Source organism: Acanthisitta chloris, unplaced genomic scaffold (genome assembly GCF_000695815.1).
Source record: "Acanthisitta chloris isolate BGI_N310 unplaced genomic scaffold, ASM69581v1 scaffold3643, whole genome shotgun sequence".
In the NCBI taxonomy this organism is placed as follows: domain Eukaryota; kingdom Metazoa; phylum Chordata; class Aves; order Passeriformes; family Acanthisittidae; genus Acanthisitta; species Acanthisitta chloris.
The window spans coordinates 1-23,764 of NW_008664164.1; the positions used below are offsets into that span (position 1 = coordinate 1).

The following is a 23,764-nucleotide window of genomic DNA, read 5'->3' on the forward strand; positions in this document are numbered from 1 at the left end:
TAGTTATATGTATAGTTATAGCTATAGATAGATATAGTTATATAGTTATATATATGAACTCTAGATAGTTACAGATATAGTTAAACATACATAGTAAAGCAGCTTGGATAAATAGCAAAATACATATACATATGCGTGTATATATATATCTATATCTATAGACATGTACGAAAAGTTCCCATAAAAGAAAAGTTCTTTTCCTGCTGGACTTGAACTGAATATTTCAATATTTCTATCACCCTGTGAATCAGGCAAAGTCCATTGCTTTTATGTAGCCAAATGATCACCACTAATAACTGGCATAAAATGGGAAAATAAGGGAGTTAGGAAGAAATACTGAGGGTAAACAAAAGGCTTTTAAGAGTCTGTAGTGGAAATTGCTCAGAGAAGCAGTTTGGAAATAATTTTATTTTTTTTTTTATGAAATCTTTCAATTTATTCTGGAGCAGGGAAAATATCAGCATTCCAGAAATGAAAAAGACCACCTGTTTGTCTGCAGCTGTCCTGCAAAACAGCGCCGTGCTACTGGCAGCTAATAATATCTCCAGCTCGCATAAGTGGCATGTGCTTGGCATTTAATTCAGTGTTCTGTGTAGACATGCAGCTTGGCTTGCTTACATTTCCCCCAAGTTTATCTGTAGATCTCATCCAGGCCATGCAGTAGCACATCTGACAAACCATGGCTCCGCAGTGATAAGCTGTAGGACCAATTCACAGTGTGCACTGAGAATGTTTTGTATACTATTGTGGCAGATGAAAGGAATGGAAGTGGGCCAAATTCAAGCTGTTTGCCATTGCATCTGATCAGCAGATCCTATGGAGAGAATTTGCCTGCTGTGAATATTTGATTCTCGCTAGCTTGAACTATCTTGTGGGTTGGCGGTGCTACTGTGTGAATTTGCAGTGGCTTTCCAGGGTGTCTGTCCTGCACAACTGCCAATTTCTGGGGGCTTTTTACAGCATTCAGGATTTTGTGCTCCACTTGTGCGTGAGGAAGATGACTTAATAGTATACAGTGAGCATTTTTTTCATCTCTATAACACACAGGTTATTTGTCTCTTAAAACCAAACTAATTATTACAAGTGAGCCATGTGTTATTTGTTCTTCCTTCCCTTTGCTTGTATGAAGGTGTAATCCCTCTGCCTCCTACTCTCTCTGCATTACCTACAGGTGGTTGTCCTGGCAAAGTGGTTATGTAGAGGTGAGTCTGTCAGATTACACACCATAAAGGATGAAAAGATGATGGTGTTGAAATGCAGTTGTGAGAGCAAGAGAATTTTTCCTTTCCTTCCCATGCATCATTCTGAGTTCTCAGGGACTCAGTGCTCTGCATCCTTACCTGTCCATGACCCTTACTGGCTCATAGCTGTCTTTGCCTGAGAGTTTGTAGTTGAAATTCACTATAGCAAAACATTTACATTGATCATTTTTGTTTTCCTATACTTAGAAGTAAATGACACTGCTTATACTGCTGATCTAACAGTTACTATCAGGACTCTGCTGAGGCTAGCAGAAAAGGATTGGGATTTAAGCTATCAGTGCATCCTGTGCTTGTGTCCTGTGTCTGTCACCACACTGAAGCATTTGTCTTCTGTGAGCAGCCTATTTAGAGTTTCTGTCATTTTATTGATTAAATATAGGTAAAATTGTATAGCTGCCTGTAGATATCTGTAGATTTGTCATTTATCTCTATATATAATTTATTAATATAAAATTTTATATTTTCCAAAAAAACCAGAAAATTTGCAAAATAAATTTAGATGGTGACCTCTAAGTTTGCTCTTCCTCTGGGTGTATGAAGGACAAAAGCCAGATGAAGATGCAGGTCTTCTGAGGCTGTAGGAAATGATGTGCTGACAAAGCGACCAATTCTGTCTACTCCTGTGCTGCAACTGCAGTGAGTACTGGCTGAGAGAAAGGCAATATCATCTCCACTTAATGTATTGATGAAGCTGTGTGTTAGTGCCTTGTAGGGGCTGCCAGAGGGACTGAGTTCTGGTCGTGTCTCTTCTGAGACCTCTGTAAGAGATAGCAGCTGGCTGTGCTGCCATCCTTAGCATTGAGTGTGACCCATTTGCATGACCTATTTAACTCTGCCAAGTTGGAAGGAGCTGGGCAGGCACATTAAATGTGTCTTTTCAGTCACTTATTTGAAGTAAGGAAGCAATTACATTGCTACTTGTAAACCTGGTTGGGTTTTTTATTTTAGTTTCTTCAGCAGTGACAAACAGTGGCCCTTCAGGTGACTCAAAAGATGCATAGTTGCAGCTAACGGACACTGAACAATAAATCCCCTCAAAATACATAAGCAAAGTTTTGTGAGAACTGTAGAAAGCAGGACCTGGTCAAAAAGGTGTGGTAATCCAGAGAGAAAGCCTTGTTGTGGACTGGGTCTTAACATTAAGACTCCTTTCTCCTTTTAGTGGCTTAGGAGTGCTTTTCCTAGTATCTCACTAGAACTAACAAATGTGAATTTCATCTGTACTGGAGAAAACTAGGGAAAGTTTAGTTTTGCAGTAGTATGAAGACATTTTTGGCTTGGGGTTAGGCAGCCTAGGCAGGTGTATTTGAATAAATGTATCACTTGAAAACCTTTTCTTTGTTTTTTTAATCCTTTTAAACAAGTTGTCATTTTTAGGACCATTGGGAAATAAAAATTATGAGACTTTTATCAAAAGCAAAACCTTCTTTCAGTGCTCTCTGATTGCATCTTGTTGGCATGTGTGGTTGGTTGTGCCCATACAAGATACCAGCTTTCTGAGGAGTTATTTGGGTGACAGTGACTGCTGGCAAGCATTATTCCTATGATGACCATCAAAATAAAAGCATGTAGGCAAACAGGCACAGGGTGGTGACACTGGTATTTTTGAGGAGTGAACATTTGTTCATCAATAGAAGAACCAAGTTTCCAAATTACATGGCAGCCAAGTGGCTGGTATTTTTTGTGACTGCATATCATAGCTTGGATGTGAACTGCTGGCATAAAGGTGGGTGCAGTTAGTTGTCTCCAGCATTCCTCCTCCTCTGATTGTTTTCTAAACCTCTAAGGTTACTATGTCCTCTATGTCCTGTATATTTTTGTTAAATTTAGAAATATTGTTAGGAACATTTTTTTCATGCTTTTGCATTTTTATTAGAGTTACATATTGCTCCACTCACCATTTGAAGGTGACCAGAACTGTCCTCCATCGAAGACTAAACACCAGTTATTCGTGATGCAGTTGGAAAAATTATGGTGCAAACAGTAAGCCAGATGGAGAATTTTACAAGCATCTTTTCATGTCATGAGTGATGCTGTCTCTCTGGGTTATGGGCTCTCTGCTTTCTCAACTGCTGTTCTTTTCACTCTGGCTCCCCTCCAGAGCTCTTAAGTTTCAGCCAGGGAAGAAAGGGAGATTTGGACTCCTCTGAATTTCCAAGTCTATTTTTTTGCGGTGTGGCTTTGTGTGCCAGAGCGTTGGCATGCCGAGAGCTGCAGCGATTAGCATGCTGATTGCTGCCCCCCGGCAGAATAAACAGGGCTGCTCTCCCGACCCATGGCCTCAGCACCCAAACAAAGGCTTGGGAGCAGATGTGGGGAGAGCCCTGCTCACAAATCCTGCTCTGTCCTGCAGGGTGGGCGAAGGTTGAACACTACCCAGGCTCCTCTGCTTCCCAGTTTTTACAAAAACAGAGCTCTCTGTTCTGGAGTTCTCTCCACTGTAACTCTTCACATGGCAGCTAGCTTTAGGGGGAGGTTTGAGATGAGAGGGCTCAGAGAATATTGAGCTGTACGTTGTATCCTTAATTGTCCATACATTGTGGTTGCTGATCTAGAAACCTATATATCTCAAAAGTTGTTCTCTACTGGCCTTCAAGATTTAGCCATGTAAGAAAGATTCACTGGCTCTGTAAAAAAAAGGTGGGGGGGATGTGCTTGCATGTTTGTAGGTATAAAACATATATTAAACTTATGTGCACACATGCAGATTTAATCCCCTTGGTGTAAACCCATGTGTCATCATTTGTGTTTGGTTTGAAAGAGTCTTATATCAGTTTGTGCTTAGTCTTTCTTAGTTACTGACTTTTATATAAGTTTTACCCTTTGAAAACTGTAAGTTATCCATAAAAATTGGTGGTGCTTCTTCTTACAGTCAGTGGTCACCTTAACTGTAGCTTCAAGATTTTTATTTCAGAAAGTAGCACCTACCTTTTTTTCTCAGAGACTTCTGACTAGTTAAGGCTGGAGAGGCAAGAGATCAATTGTGTTAACTGGCTTGCTCATACTGACCTGCAAAATGTTTTCTGAACAAGCTGCTTGCTTAAAGGTGGTGGGCTGTTTCATATTTACCCTTCCTCTCCCTCCAGAAATCCTGCCTTTTCTGTTCGACCCTGTAATGTGCTGAGGTTTTGTTGGCAGCCTACAGCAGTAGGGGGGGGAAATTAGCAGGGCTTTGCACTCGAAGAAGGTTGCCAACATCTGGGTTTGAAAAGAGGAAAGTCAACAAGCTTGTTGTAGTTACATATCTTGGAAAAAAAGGAAAGGAAAAACTTTGGTATTTACCTGGTTTTCAAGCAAAACTTATACTGACTTCTCAAATTATGTGACTGGAAATGTCTTTGGTTCCTCCTTTAGCTAATGGTATGACTGTTCATGAGTAGTTACCGAATTAGGGAGAGGTTGATTCAGGAAGATGATTTTTTTTCAATGAAGTAGAGGTAAAAGTTTGTTGTTTGGTTGGTTTTTTTCTCTTCTCAGGATAATATCATACTATTCTTAAGAGGCTGCAAGGAGCTGGGACTGAAAGAATCTCAGCTTTTTGATCCTGGAGATCTGCAGGACACATCAAACAGAGTAACCATCAAGTAAGTACAACAGCAGTTTGTGATCAGCATGCTACAGCTTCAGGTGCTTTAGGATGACCAAAGAGGCTACAGAACTGTCATTTGTGTAAAGCAAATAGGAAGCTGAGGTTTGGGAAACCTTCAGTGCTGGGGAGAATACATTGTTCCATTCAACAGGTTTTATCTGTGGCTGTTATTTTTCCCAGAGAAATCAACCACAGTTCTTTTAAAATACTGTTATAGTTAAGCAATAAAATTCTGAGACTTGGGGTTTTTCCTGAGTCTAAATTGATGACATTCTTTTTTTGTCTGTCCAACTATTGAGCTATTGTAGTCTGGGGAAAAAAACCTCACAGCTCTGTTATTTCAAATTAAACTGCTCTGAAGATGCAATCTCAGATTAAACTGCTCTGAAGATACAATGTAGGAGGACATTTATAGGCCTCTCAAACTGTTTGAGGTGTAGACCATGAGCATGGTCTGTTTATTTCCCAGCAAGAGCTATAGGTTGAGACACAACAAATTTGGGCTGAGGATCTCTGCATGGACTGGAAATGCCACAGTTTAGATGCTTTTTCCACAAAGCCACACCTTCCAAAAGCAAGACTACCCTGCACTTGCATAAAATTAACAAAATTTGTAATTGGTGTTAGTTAGAAGTTTTCCTGAAAGTTTTGGGTCTATTGTGTAATATTAAGAAGTTAATGCTCTACAGACAAGCAAATGCTGCTGAGTTGATTTAATGGCCTCATTTCATGTGGCCAAAAAGATCACTAATGAAATCCTGGTCAGACATACCCATTTTAGAAAAGTATATGGAAACAATTTACTAAATTTCAGTGGCATTTTTTTAATCCTTTATGGCAATGGAAGCTGGGCAAGTTTTCATGGTATTCAAGCCCTGTCTGGGAATATTCAAAGGTTCTGAAAATCCAGTCAGCTGCTTTCCTTTTTACAGAATATTCTCTCATTTTTTGCTCCTTTCCAAGTTTCTGACTCTAATACAAGGTTTTTCTTGCCTGTACATACCAGTGAGAGGGGGAGTCTTGTGGCCTCTTCCTTCTGAATCTGATAATACTGCAATGTCATAGGTTCTTCATGATGTCCTCTAAAATCATTACAGTAAGTAGCTGGAGAGATTTGCAAAACAATCTTTTATCTCCAGTCTCTGTATGAAACCAGAGAGAAAGTGTCTTTCTGGTAAGAACCTTGATCTTTTGGGGTTGAGGATGGATGGAGTCCCTTGGCAGAGGCAGTTGAGAGGCTGGGACTCGGGTAGGGCTGCAGGGAGAGCTGTCCAGCATGTGACCAGATTCAACCAGGCATCATAAACTCTGTGGAGCTGGCTTGGCCCTTCACTGAATATGATGCTAGATAGATGTGAAGTGCATCACTGGCATGGATTTTTTTCCCCCCATCAACTCTTCAGAGAAAGCAGCTGTGGAAATGAGCCAAATGTTTTTCTAGCACTGTCCAAGTTCACGCTGAGTAACTAAGTTGAGGTGTACAAGCCAAGTCCATGACTGTTGTAGAGAAATATGTTGAAGACTGTCTTCTAGCTAGTTCCCAAAGCATGAAGGTGTTTTTTTGTCCTCTTTGAAGGTTCTTGGGTTATTCTTTAAACATGGTAATAATATTATTTGTTCTGTGGTGAAGGATGAGTAATGGCATTATTGCACATGATTAAGATGGTGACATTTTAACCATTTTTTTTTTTTCATCTAGATGTTAATTGAGGTATGCATTAGATCTATTTTTTGGATCATTCTGCTTATAAAAGTTATGAGCTAATGCTGTAAAGAATTTCTTCCTGACTTGTTAAACAAGGCTCTTTTCCACTGTTATTTTATTAAGAAAAAAACTAGGTCTGTTCTGTTTTTCTTAGTGTGTGGGTATGGGTGGACAAAATTTTGGCTTTGAAAGATGTTACCAAAGTACTTTGTTTTACTGTTGCCTATATTTAGGCTTTTGTTGTTCTAACAGGTTTACATACGTTTATTTTTGGTTTTGTCAGGTAACCTTTAGTGCTGGAGTGGTCTTACTCTTATAGCAGAAGTCAATTTCATTATAAACAATCAGGAATGTGCTACACATTTCCTCCATCCTTTTTAATGCTTTCTTTGCTGAATTTTGAAATGTTGTTTATGTTTGTACAAATGTTGTGCCTTGTTGTTTCTAACATAAAACTTTCACCCTTTGCAGAACACTGGAGAAAAAAAAAATTGAGGGGGATGCGAATGTTCAGTCTGAGTGCTCAAATATACATCCAAAAAATAAATATTTTCCACAGCAGGTTCTGTTTTAAGTGGCAGGATCTTTGTTGCTTCACCCATCTACTTTGTTCTCTGTGATATTTGTTTCTACAGAAGCACCTGCAATATTTCCTCAATATTTGGTGATGTCTCCTATGAATGTTCCATTGCTTCCAGAATGTGTATGGGTTGCATGATTTATCACAGAGCAGAATCTGACTGTTGGATTACTGCAGAATATATTTGAGCAGTGAGGACTTCTGTCTTTATTTTCTTTTAAGAAATCAGCAACTCTGTTTAAAGGAAATATTTTTGGCACTGACCTACTTTACTGTGGGACCATTATAAACAGATTTTCTTTTTGTATTTCCAGAACTCTAATTTAATGATTGAAATAATGGTGACAAAATACTCCCATGTTATGAATAAATGAATGTGTGAACTACATCTTCTTAGCTTTCATGTGTTTCCAGCCAGTAGAAGCATTCTGCAGGCTTTTATTAGGGAAAACGTGAACTGCTGCATACAGGCTCTTGGAAAGTGTCTACTTTCTGATTTTTTTCTTTTTTTTTTTTTTTTTTTGTGTGGCAACCAGGAACATTGACTATAGTAGGAAGCTGAAAAATGTAAGTACATCACTTGGAGGTTTTGGGGTTTTTTTGTCTGATTAATCCTGTATTTGGCCTGAGCAAGAATTAATGTCAGTAGAAACTGAGTGCAGATTAGTGTTGCTGAAGAGTAACTTCTGAGTACAAACCTAACCAGGTTCTGCTGGAAATTTAGGTAAGCAACCAGGAACATTGACTATAGTAGGAAGCTGAAAAATGTAAGTACATCACTTGGAGGTTTTGGGGTTTTTTTGTCTGATTAATCCTGTATTTGGCCTGAGCAAGAATTAATGTCAGTAGAAACTGAGTGCAGATTAGTGTTGCTGAAGAGTAACTTCTGAGTACAAACCTAACCAGGTTCTGCTGGAAATTTAGGTAAAGCTGCTGGGGCAAAGCAGCCTTACAATAGAAATAAAATGGAGTCTGTTTGTCTCTTCTTAGATAAGTAATAAATAATGTGATTTCTGTGCTGTCCAGTGTGTTTTTTGCTGGGAATGGTCTGATTTACCCATTTGTAACCCTTCATGAATATATAAGCATAAATTGCATTTGCACAAAGCATTTAAAATGAGGCAAAACTATCATTACGTCATTGTTCTTCCAATTAAATTAGTGGTTCCCTAGAAAGATGATTTTCATTTTAACTTCACTTTCTTGTTAATTTAAACCAATGGCAATGGTAATAGATCCTGTGATTGATAAGTGGAAAACAAAATGACTAAACTTTGCTGGTCTCAGTTAGTTTTTCTCCTAATGTCTCTGTCCTTAGTCAGCTGTAAACTGGTAGAAATTGAATTCTGTATTTGGCTTACATCCCTACAAACTGGTGGGAAGTGCTAAGATCTTTTCCAAATAACTCTGCAAGCCAATAATCATGACTGCAGGTAAAGAAAAAAGAAAAAAACCACCAAAAACACCTCCTTCCCCAAATTTCCTGTCTTTTCCATCATCAGTAGGGTAGTATCTTCTGCACCCAGCACACAGATTTAGGGGAAGAGTTCAGCTTTGGTATTTTGGCGCTCTTGTGGGCACTGGCTAAACATCTTTGTACATATGTATTGTTTTAGAGGTAAAGCTTCCAAAGTATTCTCCATAATGTGCTTGTGAGCAATATATGCTTTCCAGGTGCATGATCCTGCAACCTCGGCTGGCAGCCAGTGGGAATTGCTTTCAAATGTCACATTATCTACTTTTTTCCTCCCCAAATAAAGAAAGGAAGAAGAGAGAAAGTAATTAAATGCTGGCAAAAAAAAAAAAAAAAAAAAACCACAACCTTCATTAGTGAACTGAATGGCAAAATGAATTGGACAGTTTCCTGGTTGCTAGAAATGCTATATTTGCAAGTGTTTTCATTTAATTTGAGAACATATACTGTAAGATTTTTTTTGCATAAATTTGTTGATAGTGCTGGTTGAAGGAAAACAGCTCAGATAAAGGTTGTTTCAAGACAGAAATTCAGTAGTGGTGAAACCACCTCCTTTCATTCATTGATTATAAAATTAAGGGGAAATTTTCTGAACTTTATTTAAAATGTTACTCAGTTATTTTATGACATGTATGCTATTTATAAACAAAAGGAAAATATAAACTATATTTATATGTAAAATATATATTTTGCATTAAGCACCACAGTTGTTTTTAAACAGAGCATCTGTGTGACACACTACCCTTTTCTGGCAGGGCCTCAGCTGCAGTGCTGCATGATTTTAGATAAATAAAAAGTGAGGATGCTAAAGCAAGTTGATGAGAAAAGTCTAGCATATGTGGCTGAGGAGGAAGCACTGGAGGAATGTGGGTGTATGTTTTAGGGAAGAATAGTCTGACAGATGTCTGTCCCCAGTGCCTCGTTGGGATTTCTGCTAGTCCTATTTTCTTCACTAAATATTATGAAACATATAGCCCCTGTCCCATCAAAACATAAAATGCTATATTTCAATGTATGTAACTTTTTTTGATACACTAAATGGCAACTATTACTTATTATTAGCTGCACATCTTATGCACATCAACATATTTCCTGTTTGTTCTGTAGTTAAATACTTTGCGGTGCCAGGGAATATGCTGAAACAATAGGTGTTAAATGAGAAATAGCCCTAAGTTCTGAGGTAATGGTTTGTCATTTTTAACCAGTGCAAAACACTGAACTGAATTGCTTTGATGATCAGTTTGCAGCCCAAACTGCTGCTGCACAGGTACTATTAAAGACATTGCTTTAAGTGGAGACATATGTGGATGCAGAGAAAGAATTTCCCTGCATGGTATAAATATCAGCGTTTTTAGAGGTGTTGGATTTGACCATCCTGAGCATCTTAATTTCTCCTTTCCTAAAACAAGTTCAACACCAACAGTGTCAGATCATATTTCTTTGCTACCTAAAGGAATGAAAGGGTATAGAAACACTTGCAAGAGCAATGCTTGGCCTTTTTCCCACACTAGTTTTGAAGTGACACTTGACTTATGGAGAGGCATCTAGTCAGAACCTGAATGAAATTACTAACTCTTGAGCATCTTAATTTCTCCTTTCCTAAAACAAGTTCAACACCAACAGTGTCAGATCATATTTCTTTGCTACCTAAAGGAATGAAAGGGTATAGAAACACTTGCAAGAGCAATGCTTGGCCTTTTTCCCACACTAGTTTTGAAGTGACACTTGACTTATGGAGAGGCATCTAGTCAGAACCTGAATGAAATTACTAACTCTACTCTAATGCTCATAGCTTTTGATTAATCTTGGGCTAAGCATTTTGGAAGCTATCAGAAGCCTGGAAGTAAATGTTCCCGGGTCATCTGGTTAATTACATTAAGATGTTTAAAAACAGGACTCCCTTTTCTGTCCTTGAAATTACAGGCACACATTGGAGATGTTTTTAGGTAGGCACACATTTTAGATGTTTTGTTTCTTTCTTTAGTCTTAACGGCTGTAATTAATGACCACTAAGTATTAGTACTCTTTAGAGATTTTTTTTTTGCTATTGTATTTACAGATATGTTTGTGTGTCTTCTAGACAGTTTCAAATGTGTGTCTAGTTTTTCTATTGGGATTCATATTTTCCTGTTTGTTTTCCAGGCAGACATGACAGTTTTAGTATTTTTATTAAAAATACTAGGGAGATTATGTGTTAAGTTACATATTCTGTACTGCTGTTTAAGTTATCATTGTTACCTGTTGTGTTTATGTTTAGCCTTTGACAGACATTTCCCTTTCAATTCTGATTTGTAACAAAATCTTAGGCCACTGAGCAGTTTAGAATTAATGGGGGATGCTGAGGGGAAGTAAATTTAGGTAAGTGACTGTGTAGACATCATCAATTAATTCTTATTAACTTCTGCAGGTGTTAGTCACCATTTATTGGCTAGGGAAAGCTGCAAACAGCTGCACATCTTATAGTGGATCAACCCTGAACCTGAAGGAGTTTGAAGGTTTCCTGGCACAAATGAGAAAGGTACCTTTTAGTTATGTTTTGGGAATGGCAATGTATTTCAAATTATTGCTCCCATAAATAACTGGTTTGTTGCTAAATCTGAGAGAAGTGAATACGAATTGCTTAGTAAACCCCTACCTCTTTCAAAAATGTTTCTGACTCTACCAAGCCATGAAAACCACTTTGTTTGGCAGCTTTGTGGTGATATCAGTGATGCAGCAAGTGATTGCAAACTGGGTTTTAAATTTGTCATGTGGCTCTGTCATCTTAATTTGTATATGTTTGGGTTTGAATTGTTTTCATTTATGACACCAAGTTTCAGCTAGAAGAGCTGAGACTCAGAAGTAAGATGGTAGGACTCAGAAGAGCAGAGTTTTTTCTTCTTTAAAACAGTCTTGTGGGCAGCTTGTGTGATTTTATGTTGCAACATAAAGCATCAAACCGAAGTATCTAAATAGAGCTGAAGCGGAGGAAGAGGAGATTGTGTTTCACCAAGGGCATAGTTATGATAAATCTGTTTTGCCTGGCTCTAAATTCTGGCTGAAATCATATTTGGTGGTTTATGATGAGCTGAGCTTTGATGGAAAGGAAAAGCTGTGATTGTTGTAGGGTGGTTTGAGGGCTTTTGGTTGAGCATTGCAGCATGCCCTGAACCTTGACAATAAGGAAATTAAGTTAATGACTGAATTATTTCCAAACAAAAGATGCAGGGAAGGAGCAGTTAGCACTCCAAAGAGTCTGAAAGGTAAAAAACCAGCTAGACAATAGAGCTAGCACAGAAAAATTGCTGAAGTGCAAGTCATTATAGTGTTAGTACTGGATGGTATCATGGTTTATTTTTTTGTTTAATCTTGCAGCATGAGGCTCCTCTTTTTCCAGGTGATGTTTACCCATGAAACTAATCATCAGAGCATTTTGGAGGTCCTACCTTCAACCCTTTTGTGGGATGAAGTAGGCTGGGGACAAAAGGCAGCATTCTCCAGGGAGCTGATGGTCATGGGGCATCTGACTGGGAGCACAGTGGATCAAGGACAAAAGCAAGAGCCTGGGACTTGATTTGTTGCAGATGTTGGCGCTAGGAGCAGAGTAGAAATCTCATGAAAGCTGAAAGCTGTATGTTCCTTTAATGTATGCAGAGAGCACTTTGCAGTCCTGAAAGGTCTTGCTTAGGTGATGCTGTTATGTGGGCCACTGGTGACTTATTTTGACATCCCCTCCCTACTCCTGTACCCTGCAGTATTTCCCACTGGCAATTGTTGGCTTGTCTGTTCCTGCATTTGAAGAGGATTTGGTTGTAAAATAGAACATGTTAATCATGCTGTGCAGCACTCTGATGTTCTTTATAGCTGAGCTTGAGTGATGAAAAGGCACTTTATCAAATTCTCTACTGGCATTTTTTCCAGGGAATTTAATAACTAAATCGACCATAAATTCAGTCTGGTTTAGTTTCTCTGTTGTAAATCCTCTCTGCCCTTCTTTTTTAACAAGCAAATCAAAAAACACTAGCTTGGTAAATTGTCTCAGACTCATCCTTTTCTACTTCTCATACTGAAAGGACTATTCATTCCTAATTTTTTTTGTGCTACTCTGTTTTTAATTTCATTGACTGTTTGAGTACTCATTCTCCTTTAGAAATTTCTTCTAGAAATTTCCAATGACAAAGCTTTTTTGATTATATTTGGTGGGTAGAACTTGCTGGAGAAACACATCTTATATTTAGCAGTCCCACAGTTACTGCCACTTGGTGCCATACTGTGTTTTTAATTGGATAATATGAAAGACTCATGTGCTGTTTCGTGTCATGTTATGGTGTTATCAGTCCCCCAGATAACCACTTCCCCACTGATAGCACTTGGGAGATGACGTTTGTTCAAGGCAGGACAAGTACCCGTCTGTGTGACAGCATTGTGTTGGGACAATCTTTGCCAAGGACAAGGCTGTAAAGAGCATGTTTACAGAAGTCTAGGATCCTGTCCTGGTGCCTGCCTCCTAATTCCTAGTGAGCAGCATGCAAAATTAACATCAACAGGCCTTTGAGTCTGCAGAACTCATTAGTTCACAATTGGAGTGTTTTCAAACTCCGGGAGATAGTGAATGCAGGATGGGCCTGTTTGCCTGGGTTTATGTCCCTGTAGCTGCTGAGCAGCTCTGTGTCATTCAAATACGGGAGTTTAGGAAAATGGAAGTGTGCCTAAAGGTTGAGAATAGCTGATTGGTCTGAACGGATGAGCAGATTTACAGAATTTGGATTTTTAAAAAAGATTTTTGGATCATGTCACAAACAGGATTTTGATAGGATTTTTAGGTTTGTTCTTGGCTGTGTGTAGCTCATGAAGAATTCAGGGCGACAGATTTTTGTTGCCTAATGTTTCTATCAGCATTTTAGTTCACTAAGGGGAACTGGGGAAGGAAATTACGTAGAATTCAATTGCAACTTTGTTAGATGCTTTTTGTTTGTTTCTGGAAAATATTTTCACTTCTATTTGCAGTGAGGTTACTTAATGGCATTACCACAGTTTAGCTTGGCCTTAGGCGACCTTTGCCGCTGCCCTTAATGTGGTATTTTGGCAGATTAGTAGTGAGTGGCACTAATTAAGCCTTCTTCCTGAAAAGTCTGCAGGACGTTGGGTCGGATCTCTCAGTCTCGCTTCAAGCCTCCCTCTTTTTCAGCACAGAAGCATTGGTGTATTACTGTAGGACTCTCCTCCCTGCATTTCTCTCCCAGCAAACCCAGTTTCTTGTGGAGGTGGCCTGCCATAGCATACTGGGATGTTCCTTATTCATCTTCTCATTGGTGATAGCAGTGATGGGTAAAACCTTAGTTAGCAGTCAGGGACAGTGGAGGCTGTGATCAACATAACCATTGTGCTTCAGCTAGTGTTAAGCAGGGGGTGCTTCTTAATTAGGAATTAATATTCAAATGCTTCTGGAGAAAAAAAAAAATCACATTCCAGCCTCTTTGGGTCACAAAATGTCAGTCTGATAATGGCACCCACATCTTTGACTTCACTTACTGTCGGGGGAGAAGAAAACAGATTTATCTTTGAATAAACTTAGTTATTTTTGGTTTTTTCTCAGCCTGTGTGATTGTAATTAATATTAAGACACTCTCTAAAACAAGGGATTTATTATAATGCAAGGGTGAGGATGGCTTCTATTGACCTTTCCCTCTGCTGGAGTTTCAGTGTTTTAGTATGTGCTGCTTGCACTGGAAAGAATTTATAATCACAGGGCTGTCAAAGACAACCATTGTTCTCCCTGCTCTGAACATGTGGGTCAGCTACAAGTGCTTTCATATCCCCCAGAGCCAGGAGCTGGCAAAGAGTAAAGAGCACAACTGAATTCTTCTGAGGCATCGGGAAAAGCATTTTGCATATTTTTCATTGCTGATTGCTTGAGAAAGACATCCCTCTTTCATAACAGGAATTTCTCTTCAAGGTAGAGGGAGGCTGGGACACACTGCTTTATTATTTTGCCGAGCTGAAACAGCAACAACAAATGCTGTCTGCTGGTGTTCCAGCCAGATACAATAGATGGGCAAGGGGAGGGGGGGAACTTTTGGAAAGCAGCAGACTTAAACCTGATGCAGGCATGATGTTAAAATTGTAGTGCCTTTGCCTGTGCTATGGACTGTGGACGACAAGTCGAGTTTCAGGTTGCTTTCAGTTTGGATCGGTTTATTAACTGGCCTATTGGAACTTTTTCTCAGTTCATTGTACTAATCTAATGAGTGTAGCTTCTTCTTAATCAGCGTACAATTGGGGTTTATTGCAGGCTTGCACTTTTGTTTGGAAGGGAAGAAATCAAGGAAACTCTCGGGGAGGAGATTATTAGTGTTCGGGAAGATGCTTTGCTGTCTGATGTGTAATGGATCTCATGAGTGTGTCAGTGCTTTCTTTATGAAGAGGTTCCTGCTGTATTTCCATGTAGGAAACGGAGGATATTGAGAGCCCAAAGCGCAGCATTCGTGACAGTGGCTACATAGACTGCTGGGACTCCGAACGCAGCGATTCCCTCTCCCCCCCTCGCCACGGCAGAGATGATTCCTTTGACAGTCTGGACTCCTTCGGCTCCCGCTCGCAGCAAACCCCATCTCCAGATGTAGTGCTCAGAGGGAGCAGTGATGGTGAGTACCAGTCACAGTGCAGCACATGCACAGCGTTGTGATAGAGAGGTGATGTTTCTGGAGGAAATGTGCCGTTCGGAAGGTGGACACAGCCTCTGAGTTGGGCTAATCCGGTGGGAGAACTTTTCTGTGGATGCTGCTTTGAGCTCCCTGAGGTGTAGATAGATGACTTTGCCAACAACTTACCTCAAGTCTGTCTCAGTTAGGGTAGCATAGCATTAGGAAATGAGTTACATCATTGCAGTGTTATTTTATGATGGGAAGAGTGCTTTTCTCGGTTAAGGTGTAAGAGGATATGCAGACTCATTTTAACTTAGAAACTAAGCTGGAGCAAGAAACAAAATTGCAGGAACAAGAAGAATGGTGAAGTGAATAAAATGTGTGCATAACTAAACCCTGAACAGATAAATGACATAGAAATATCTTGGGAGTATCTGATACTTGGCAGAGTTTTGAAATCCTATGTACGACACTACCAAGTGTCGTATTTGTTTTCATGGTATTTATAAAATTGGGTCATTAAGAACTCCCAGCTTCAAAGCTGTGGCCATCTTCGTACACATTTGAGTAAGGACACGCAGCTCTAGGTGTACAGAAGGAGTGCAGCTTCTCTGCCTTTCTTTTCTGATTCCCAGAGGTTTCCAGAGGCTTGTAAACACAGCACATGGGATGAGGAAGGATTTGCTAGGGGCAGGTGTGGGGCATGCACTTAAATTACCTGTCACAAGCAGGATTCTAGTTCAGGACAAAAGGATGAGTGATTGAGGCTCCCTCTGTGTGGTTGCATTCCTGATGAATGGATGAATAAGTCAGATTTCATCATGAGATGAAGTTATGTTGCACACATGAATCGCTTCTCCTTAGTGATGTTACTTATTTAATAAAAAAAGGAAAGGCAGAAAGACTTCTTGGTAGGAACCAGATGTTCATACTGCTTTTGGCAGTGTGAAAGAAGCTGGTGCTAATCATAACCCGACACATGAGAGATTTCCTGAAGTCATGGTGAACTCCTTAGAACTGAAAAGCTGGCAGGGAGAGCTGGTACCACAGCAGAATTATGAAAGCGTTGTGGGAAAATCAAGGCTAAGATTAGCTCTGCTGTTCTAAGTGGCTTGTGGTACTTGGACTGTTACTGGTTGACCATCCAGAACCAGCTGCTGGGGCTGATTCCCTGAAACAGCCTCAGACACTGAGCAGAGCACTGGCTCTACATTATAAAATGGGTTTTTTTTGCCTTCCCAAATGAGGCACCACGAAAGTGTGGTGTTGGCAAATAGGAGCACCTCACACATCCTAATCAAGAAGTGTTATTCTGTCCTGGATGTTCGGGGGGTGTCCAGTGTCCCTGCTTACCTGGAGCTGATGGGCAACCAGTTACATATGTCCTGTAGCTGCTTCCTAACAATTTCTGCCGTATTAGCAGATTCTAGAAAGGTTTTGTGATTGTTTGCCACAGCTAAAGCATAGTATCTTGTCACATTCTTGAAACTGTAACAAACACAAAATAAGATGAAAGCATACAAAATGTGTTCTTAAAAATCAGTCTTTAACCATATCCAGGGTGTGTGCAGATGCTGTGTGCACATGTGTGACTTGTCCAGCCAGCACTTTCTAATATGTCACATTTTCCCTGCTTGTTGCTGCCATAACTCCACAGCTATCTCCTTCAACAGTTGCAGGTGAGGTGTAGCTTGGCTGACCTCTTTTCTGTTGAACCTCTTCCTGTGGCCCCAGCAGGCCAATGTTTCACTCAGCTGCATATGGTTTTTGATAGAAATAATGTATGTTGGACTCAGTGATCTCTAGTGAGCTAAAACTATGATTCTTTTCACTCCTAGAAGAAAAAAAATAAAAACTGATGGAGATCATTTAGGTGATCCTAAGGTGATGATTAGTTCAGGTGGAAACAGTAAGTAATATGACCTTCACAAATGCCATTTGTGATTAGTCTCACCGTTGAGGAGCTGCTCTGGTGTCCTATGCAGACTCTGTCCCTTGGCAAAAAAGCTAACAAAACCAGGAGTAGAGTAGAACAGTTTGTTTAAAACACATCAGAGATGTAGTTTGACCTGCCTTTAGAGTTTCCAATGAATAAAATCCTCTGTTTGGCCAGCAATTGTGCATGGATCCTTGTACAAAGGATCTGTGCCTTTCTGTGGTGTATAACTGCTCATTACTGGTTGTGGAAACTGCTGCTGCTTCTACTTGGAAATGCAGAACAACAAAGTTAAGGTTATAAATGTAGAGCACAGCTGCAGCTTCCATTTGGTTCTTTAGCTTCAAGTGCTTTTTTTTGCAAATTTGAGCTGAAAGTAATTTCTTGAGTAAAATATGAATAATTAAAGAAGCTGTTTGTCTTTGAAGTACTCAACTTGGGGATGCTAGTAGGCACATCAGTAGTGAGGGAGAGGAATATGTTCTAATTCCTCTGCTACTGTGGTTATCTATTCCAGCATTTTTGTTTGCTAGTTCAAGACTGATTTTCATGTGATATAAAAATAGACACCAGAACAAAGTCAAGAGCAAACAGAATAGCAAATAGCAGTAAGGGATCTATTTATTTTGTTTTAGTTACTCTGTGCCCTGCTCAGTCTAATGGTACTACAGCCCTTCAAACCTCAGCTATCCTTGGACATCCATGATTCTGTGGTTGTATCTCCACTTTTTTTTTAGGCATAGACTCAGGTTATGAATCATGGTGCTAGTTATCATAAATTCTTCACAAAAATTGTTCAAGCAAAAGATTACTGGCAAAAAAGTGCATGTGGTTTCTGTCTAACTAGCTCATTTCCATTGTGTCATGTCTGTTCTTACTGTTCCCTTTCACTCTTCTTCGTCTCTCTCCAAGCCAACGATGAATAACTCAATCTGCTGCAAAAGCTCTTTGCAAATAACATTCCTGGCATATTTTGACCTCTTTTCCTTCCCCCACTTTGAATTATACACAAGCTACTTGTGATTTTTATGACTACATTGTTTTCAGTTGTTCATTAGGTAGCTCAGTGAATTAGCTAGTAATTTACTAGTGAGTTGAATTAGCAAGAAGACACAAACTGGGTGGCTTCCCCTGACCCCTAAAAGGGGAGCAGCTATTGCATATGCAAGTGTTGCAAAGGACCAGAGGCATCCAACACTCCAAAGAGAAGAGAAGATAAGAATGCTGGTGGGACAAATCACTGAACATGTTCCATTTCACGCTTCAAACCAGGACCTGTGATGATGTTACACTGCTGGGAGAGAACTGTTTTCATAGCTATGAGGGCAGTTCCACACTGCAAATGCTCCTTAGGGTATTCTTCCTCCCATTTGGGAGTTCAGTTTTCAAGCTGGAACAGTCTTGCCTAAGATTCAGTGTTTTAAATGGGTTATAAATATCAGGAAGCTTAGTTCATTTGAACAAAATCAAGTTGTCACCCAGTTCTGTTATCTCATGTCTTATTCTATGTAACTCTGTCTTTTTCTCCCTCACCTTATTTCTTTTTTTTGCCAGCAAGTATTTTTCAGTCTTTGCTGTACTGATCTAACCTCTAAATTCTGAGATTCCCTCCCTCTGTCCTTGCACCTTTCCATCTGGGGATCAAGTCTGTCTGTTTTGCAGTGTGCTAGACTGGTTGACCAGGCAACTGATAGAGACTGGAGAGAGATCATCCAAGTCATCTGATTTATAGCAGCTGATGCTGTTCTCAGATCTTGACCAAAGCTGATGCTGTGTGCATTCAAATTGCCACATTAATATGTGTGTAGAGATGCAGACACATTCCTGCCATTCCCTAGCTATACAGCATGCAGCCCTTTTTTTGCCTGAGCTTGTGTAGGCACATAGAAGTCTGGGTTCAAGAGTGGGAATCAGGTCAGCTGTACCCATATGTACAACTAGGAGTCACTTGGGCTTTAGTCAGGTAAGCCTGTGTGTCTGTCCTGTGTGATTGACAAATCTGACTTGGTCTGATCCCAAAGGTTTTTTGTGACCTGTGGCTGAAAATGAGATTTTCAGGGATTGATGCAAAAAAGTGTTTAGATGTTATTGCCATTACCTTCAGTGACTGATTTTAAAATACAAGTACAGGTAAAGTGGCAAAATGTAACTTTCTGGTGGTGTTTTCGCTGATTTATAATTTTTACAAAACCTTAATTACTGGACGAACGTGAAAATAGGAGGATTTTTTTTTCTTCTTCCTCACTAGGGAGAGGAAGTGACTCGGAAACTGACCTGCCACACAGAAAAATGCCAGATGTAAAAAAAGATGATATGTTGGCAAGGAGGACCTCACATGGTGAACCTAAATCAGCTGTGCCTTTTAACCAGTACCTCCCAAACAAGAGTAATCAGACTTTCTATGTACCTGCTCCACTTCGGAAAAAGAAAGCTGAACAGGAAGAGTACAGAAAGAGCTGGAGCACAGCAACTTCTCCACTAGGAGACAGACCTTTCAGGTAAGACTGGCCTGTCCAGCTTCTCCCTTCCTCAGTGCTGAGGCTTTAACACTTGTTCGATTTTCATTCTTTTAACAAGCTGTAATAAATCTCCTGATGATGCAGTAGTGATACCTTCTTTGTAGCAATTGGTGAAGGTAGTAGGAAAGCAATGAGTGGAAAATCATTGTCTGGATGTCATTATTTACCATACAGTGCAGTGTATAGTTTGTGTTTGACAAGATGTTTGATAATGTAAGTACCATGGATGTTTGTTGACTCAAACACAAGGCTGGAAAAGTTGTTGTGAATGATGTGTCTCAATTCTCAAGGCAGTTACTCACTGACAAATGATACTTAGAAGTAATATTTGATGTGTTCAATCAAAATAGGTAATATTTTTGTAAAATCATTTCATCTGTACATTGTATTCTATACACAGTATGGTTTGTATAGCTGTGACTGTGTTTCTGTATGCTGGTTTTTGATTTGGCCTAACAAGCAATTTCCATTAAAGAGTATAATCTTCCCTGATTATTCATCAGAATTCATCCTTTGGCGCCTTGATATCAACAAAATGTTCTTCTAAGTGTTTATGTTTTAGGCACAGCCTACATTAAACTACCTTGTATAATTCAATAGCAAACCCCACCCTGAAACCATAGAAGAAGAACAGAATGACACATCAGGACTGTGTGAAAAGGAGGAAGTGGGCTCAGTCGCTCCTGAGGCAAGCTGCCTTAAAAATCAATTAGGTTTGGATCAAAGCAAAGAAAACTCCATAGATCAGTCTCCTTCATGTAGCACAAAAGAAACGTCAGCACCCAAGGAGAAAGATGCAGAAGAGATGAGGAAGTTAAGAAGACTGGAAGAAGCTGGCATTAAGGTCATGTCAGCAGCCCAGCGCTATGGCAGGTTAGCCCACAGTGTGGGAAATGGTGCACGTTTCACATTTCTAGGATTGGCTGAAGTTTGGGCTTCCTTGATCCGCTGCGATTTCATGTCTCCTAACAAAAATCCAGTCTGCTAAGCACTCACAATTGCTAGTGAAGGTATGGTCTGAAAAAGTTTGTAATGTGGCAGTTGTGGATTGCAGAGTTGTATGATGCTAACTGTGTTTGTGTTGAGAAATTGAATCACCTTACAACTTAATGTAATTGAACTGCAGGAAAACTACTACACAAACCACTTCTTACCTTCCTCCTAATGCTTTCTTGTATTTAATTAAAAGATATAAATGTGTATTAAAAATGCCTTGTTTAGGCAAAAGTTTCAGGAATTTATTTGTTGCTGGCGGGATGGTTTAGTTTACTGAACCAAACTTACTAGGTAGTTAATATTTTTAGCTGTGTTAATAAATGATACATTTATTTTTAATGGCAGGAACTATAAAAGTACAGTGCTTGTTAACACATGTACCAGTTAAAGCACACAGACATAGCTCTGCAGTCAGAATTTGACTGACTTTGGCATGGAACATCAGTAGTTACTCACTTATTACCTGTGTTACTTATTTTTGGATGTTGTTCAATTCGTTTATTTCCTGTTCTTCAACTTGAGAGCTGAATGATGGCTAGGCTCACTGCCTGTGCCTTTCCAACATCTGATATCAGATCCTCATGAAAATTCTCTTCTACTCATGGGGATGACCTGCAAAGCAGAGTTTTAGCCAACATGTCAGAAGAGTAGGCACTTATAAATGATCAGAATGGTTTGGCTATAGGGTAAGTGTCCAAATCTTCTCCATCCAAAACGTTTTGTTTTGGATTGTGGAGTGAAATCTTGACAGTGAATAGTTTAGCAGATGCTGATCTACAGTCTGTGCTTTGAAATGTAATAGTAAAACATACAGCTCTTATGTGGTACAGCTTATTCATAGATACAGCAAAGCTTGTCTGCAGCCACACACAGATGTGCTGTATGCAGAGGAAACACTCATGGTTTATATGCTGTCATATGTCCTCTTCTCAGGTCTGCTTCACTGTTAGCAGGCTGTACTGAACCAGTGTTTGTGGCTGTGGAGTACTACTTTTATCAAAGCCGGATACTAATGAAGATAAACTGTCCATCTTAAATTAGTCCTTCAGCCTCAATTAATATGCTAGTTAATTGAGAATCCATAAACCAGTGGGATATTAACATAATCCTGTTCTGAGTCCAAGGCTGTAGTGTTAATGGTAGTAATGTAGTAAAATGTAGTGATAGCTTGTGTTCAGCTGTGCAGTGCACAGCAAATAGCTCTGTTTGCATTTGGACAATGCTCACCACATTGAGAGTCCCTTTTCCAACCCTGTGCTTGATTTACTGGCTTGATGTTCACAAAAGAAGCTCATGTGATCAAATGTGTGATTCTTTGGCAGGAAATCAGGTCTCCTCTTTTCCTTGGACAATCTGTTGTCCTAACAGGGCTGAAGGAGAAGGGAGAAGAAATAACAAGTTGGTTTTTTTCTTTGCTCTCAGTGGAAGCAACTTGTGGAATCTGGCAGTTGGAAGAATGAGGAGTTGATGGTTTTCTGTCCCAGATAAGGGTCAAAGAGCAGAGCTTTGTAACCCAAGCTTCACCATAGTGAAGTAGGAGCCTGTTTCTGAGGATTGTAGGAAGATGCAGCAGAAAAGGCAGTGGAGCAGAGGTCTGTAAGGAAAAGTATGTGTAAGTGGAAGAACAGTGGGTGAGGAGAAGGGAAGAATTCAATAGTGACACTTAAGGATACAGGGGAACATTTAATCATTTTTCTTAATGTCGTCTTATCCTTCCCTGTTCTTTAAACCTCTCAATTTTTTCTCTCTTCTTGGCATCAAGTTCAAATTTTCATATACTAATGGCACTGAGTAGTTCTCATCTCTCTTGTTTCTGTATTCTGATATTTTTTCTTTCACCCCTCTTATTCCCTATTCCCTATCTATGTCTTTTTTTCACCTAAGGTTGTCAATTTTCTTCCAGTTCCTCTGAGTTGTTTACAGGCTCTTTCCTCTCAACATGTTGACCTCTGGAGGACACCCACTGTGACTTTTGAGTTCTACAAGGCATCTAATTGTTCCTAAGGCTAAAACTCAGTAGGGGACCTTTCTGGGTCCTGAACAGGAAGGATTTGAACTTGTATGCAACCGTATTTTTTTGTTTGGAGCCTAAGTACTTATCTCCATTGCTGTAGCATGTAGCATTTGACACTGTCTCCCACAGCATAATTCTAGAAAAACTGACTGCTCACAGCTTGGATGGGTGGACTCTTCGATGGGTAAAAAACTGGCTGGATGTGGGTGGGAGTATCAATCTGTCTGAGGGTAGGAAAGCTCTACAGAGAACTGAACTGACTTGATCAATGGGCTGAGGACAACTCCTTGAGGTTCAGTAAGGCAAAGTGCTGGTCCTGGAAGTGATCATCCCCCTGTACTCGGCATTGGTGAGGCCACACCTGGAGGACTGTGTTCAGTTTTGGGCCCCTCACTTTAGAAAGGACATGGTGATGCTGGAGTGAGTCCAGCAAAGGGCAGTGAGGCTTGTGAAAGGTCTAGAACACGTGTCAGATGAGAAGTGGCTGAGGGAATTAGGTTTGTTCAGCCTTGAGAAGAGGCAGCTCAGGGGTGAACTCAATGCTCTCTATAACTACCTGACAGAGGTTGTAGAGAGGTGGGGGATGGTCTCTCCTGCCAGGCCTGCAGTGAGAGGACTAGATGGAATGGCCATAAGCTGAGACAGAGGAGATTCAGAGTAGATGTTAGGAAAAAAATTTTCCCTGTTAAGGTGGGTCAGGCACTGGAATACATTGCTCAGGGAGGTGGTGGAGTCACTATCCCTGGAAGTGTTTAAGAAGCATCTCAATCTAGCACTGAAGGATATGGTTTAGGGTGGAGGGGTTGCAGCAGAGTGTCAGGTTAATGGTTGGACTTGATAATCTTAGAGGTCTCTTCCAACCTTGATGATTCTAGGACTCTGGGAAAGGTCTCCATTGAACTAGATGTTGTAGAAATGCATGGCAAAAAGCATTTCCTGAAGGAGTATGTTGTCTCTTTATTGCATGTTCTATTGACATGTGATCCTCCTTGCTTGCTTATTGTTTGCATTGTCTCTTATTTACTCTGTTGTAACTGAAGGGTAAGGATCAGTTTCATGGATACAC

General features: G+C 39.9%; 1 protein-coding gene across 1 annotated transcript in view; it reads left to right on the top strand.

Moving 5' to 3' along the window:
* Positions 1 to 4,745: 4,745 nt before the first annotated feature.
* Positions 4,746 to 23,764, top strand: part of LIMCH1 (LIM and calponin homology domains 1) — a 66,350-nt gene continuing 47,331 nt past the window's right edge. Inside the window, exons 1-5 of the mRNA XM_009071212.1 lie at positions 4,746 to 4,846; positions 7,673 to 7,703; positions 11,018 to 11,128; positions 15,038 to 15,233; positions 19,418 to 19,667. Of these exons, the coding sequence (XP_009069460.1) occupies positions 11,120 to 11,128; positions 15,038 to 15,233; positions 19,418 to 19,667 (455 nt within the window). The 5' untranslated portion in view covers positions 4,746 to 4,846; positions 7,673 to 7,703; positions 11,018 to 11,119. The remainder of the gene's footprint in view (positions 4,847 to 7,672; positions 7,704 to 11,017; positions 11,129 to 15,037; positions 15,234 to 19,417; positions 19,668 to 23,764) is intronic.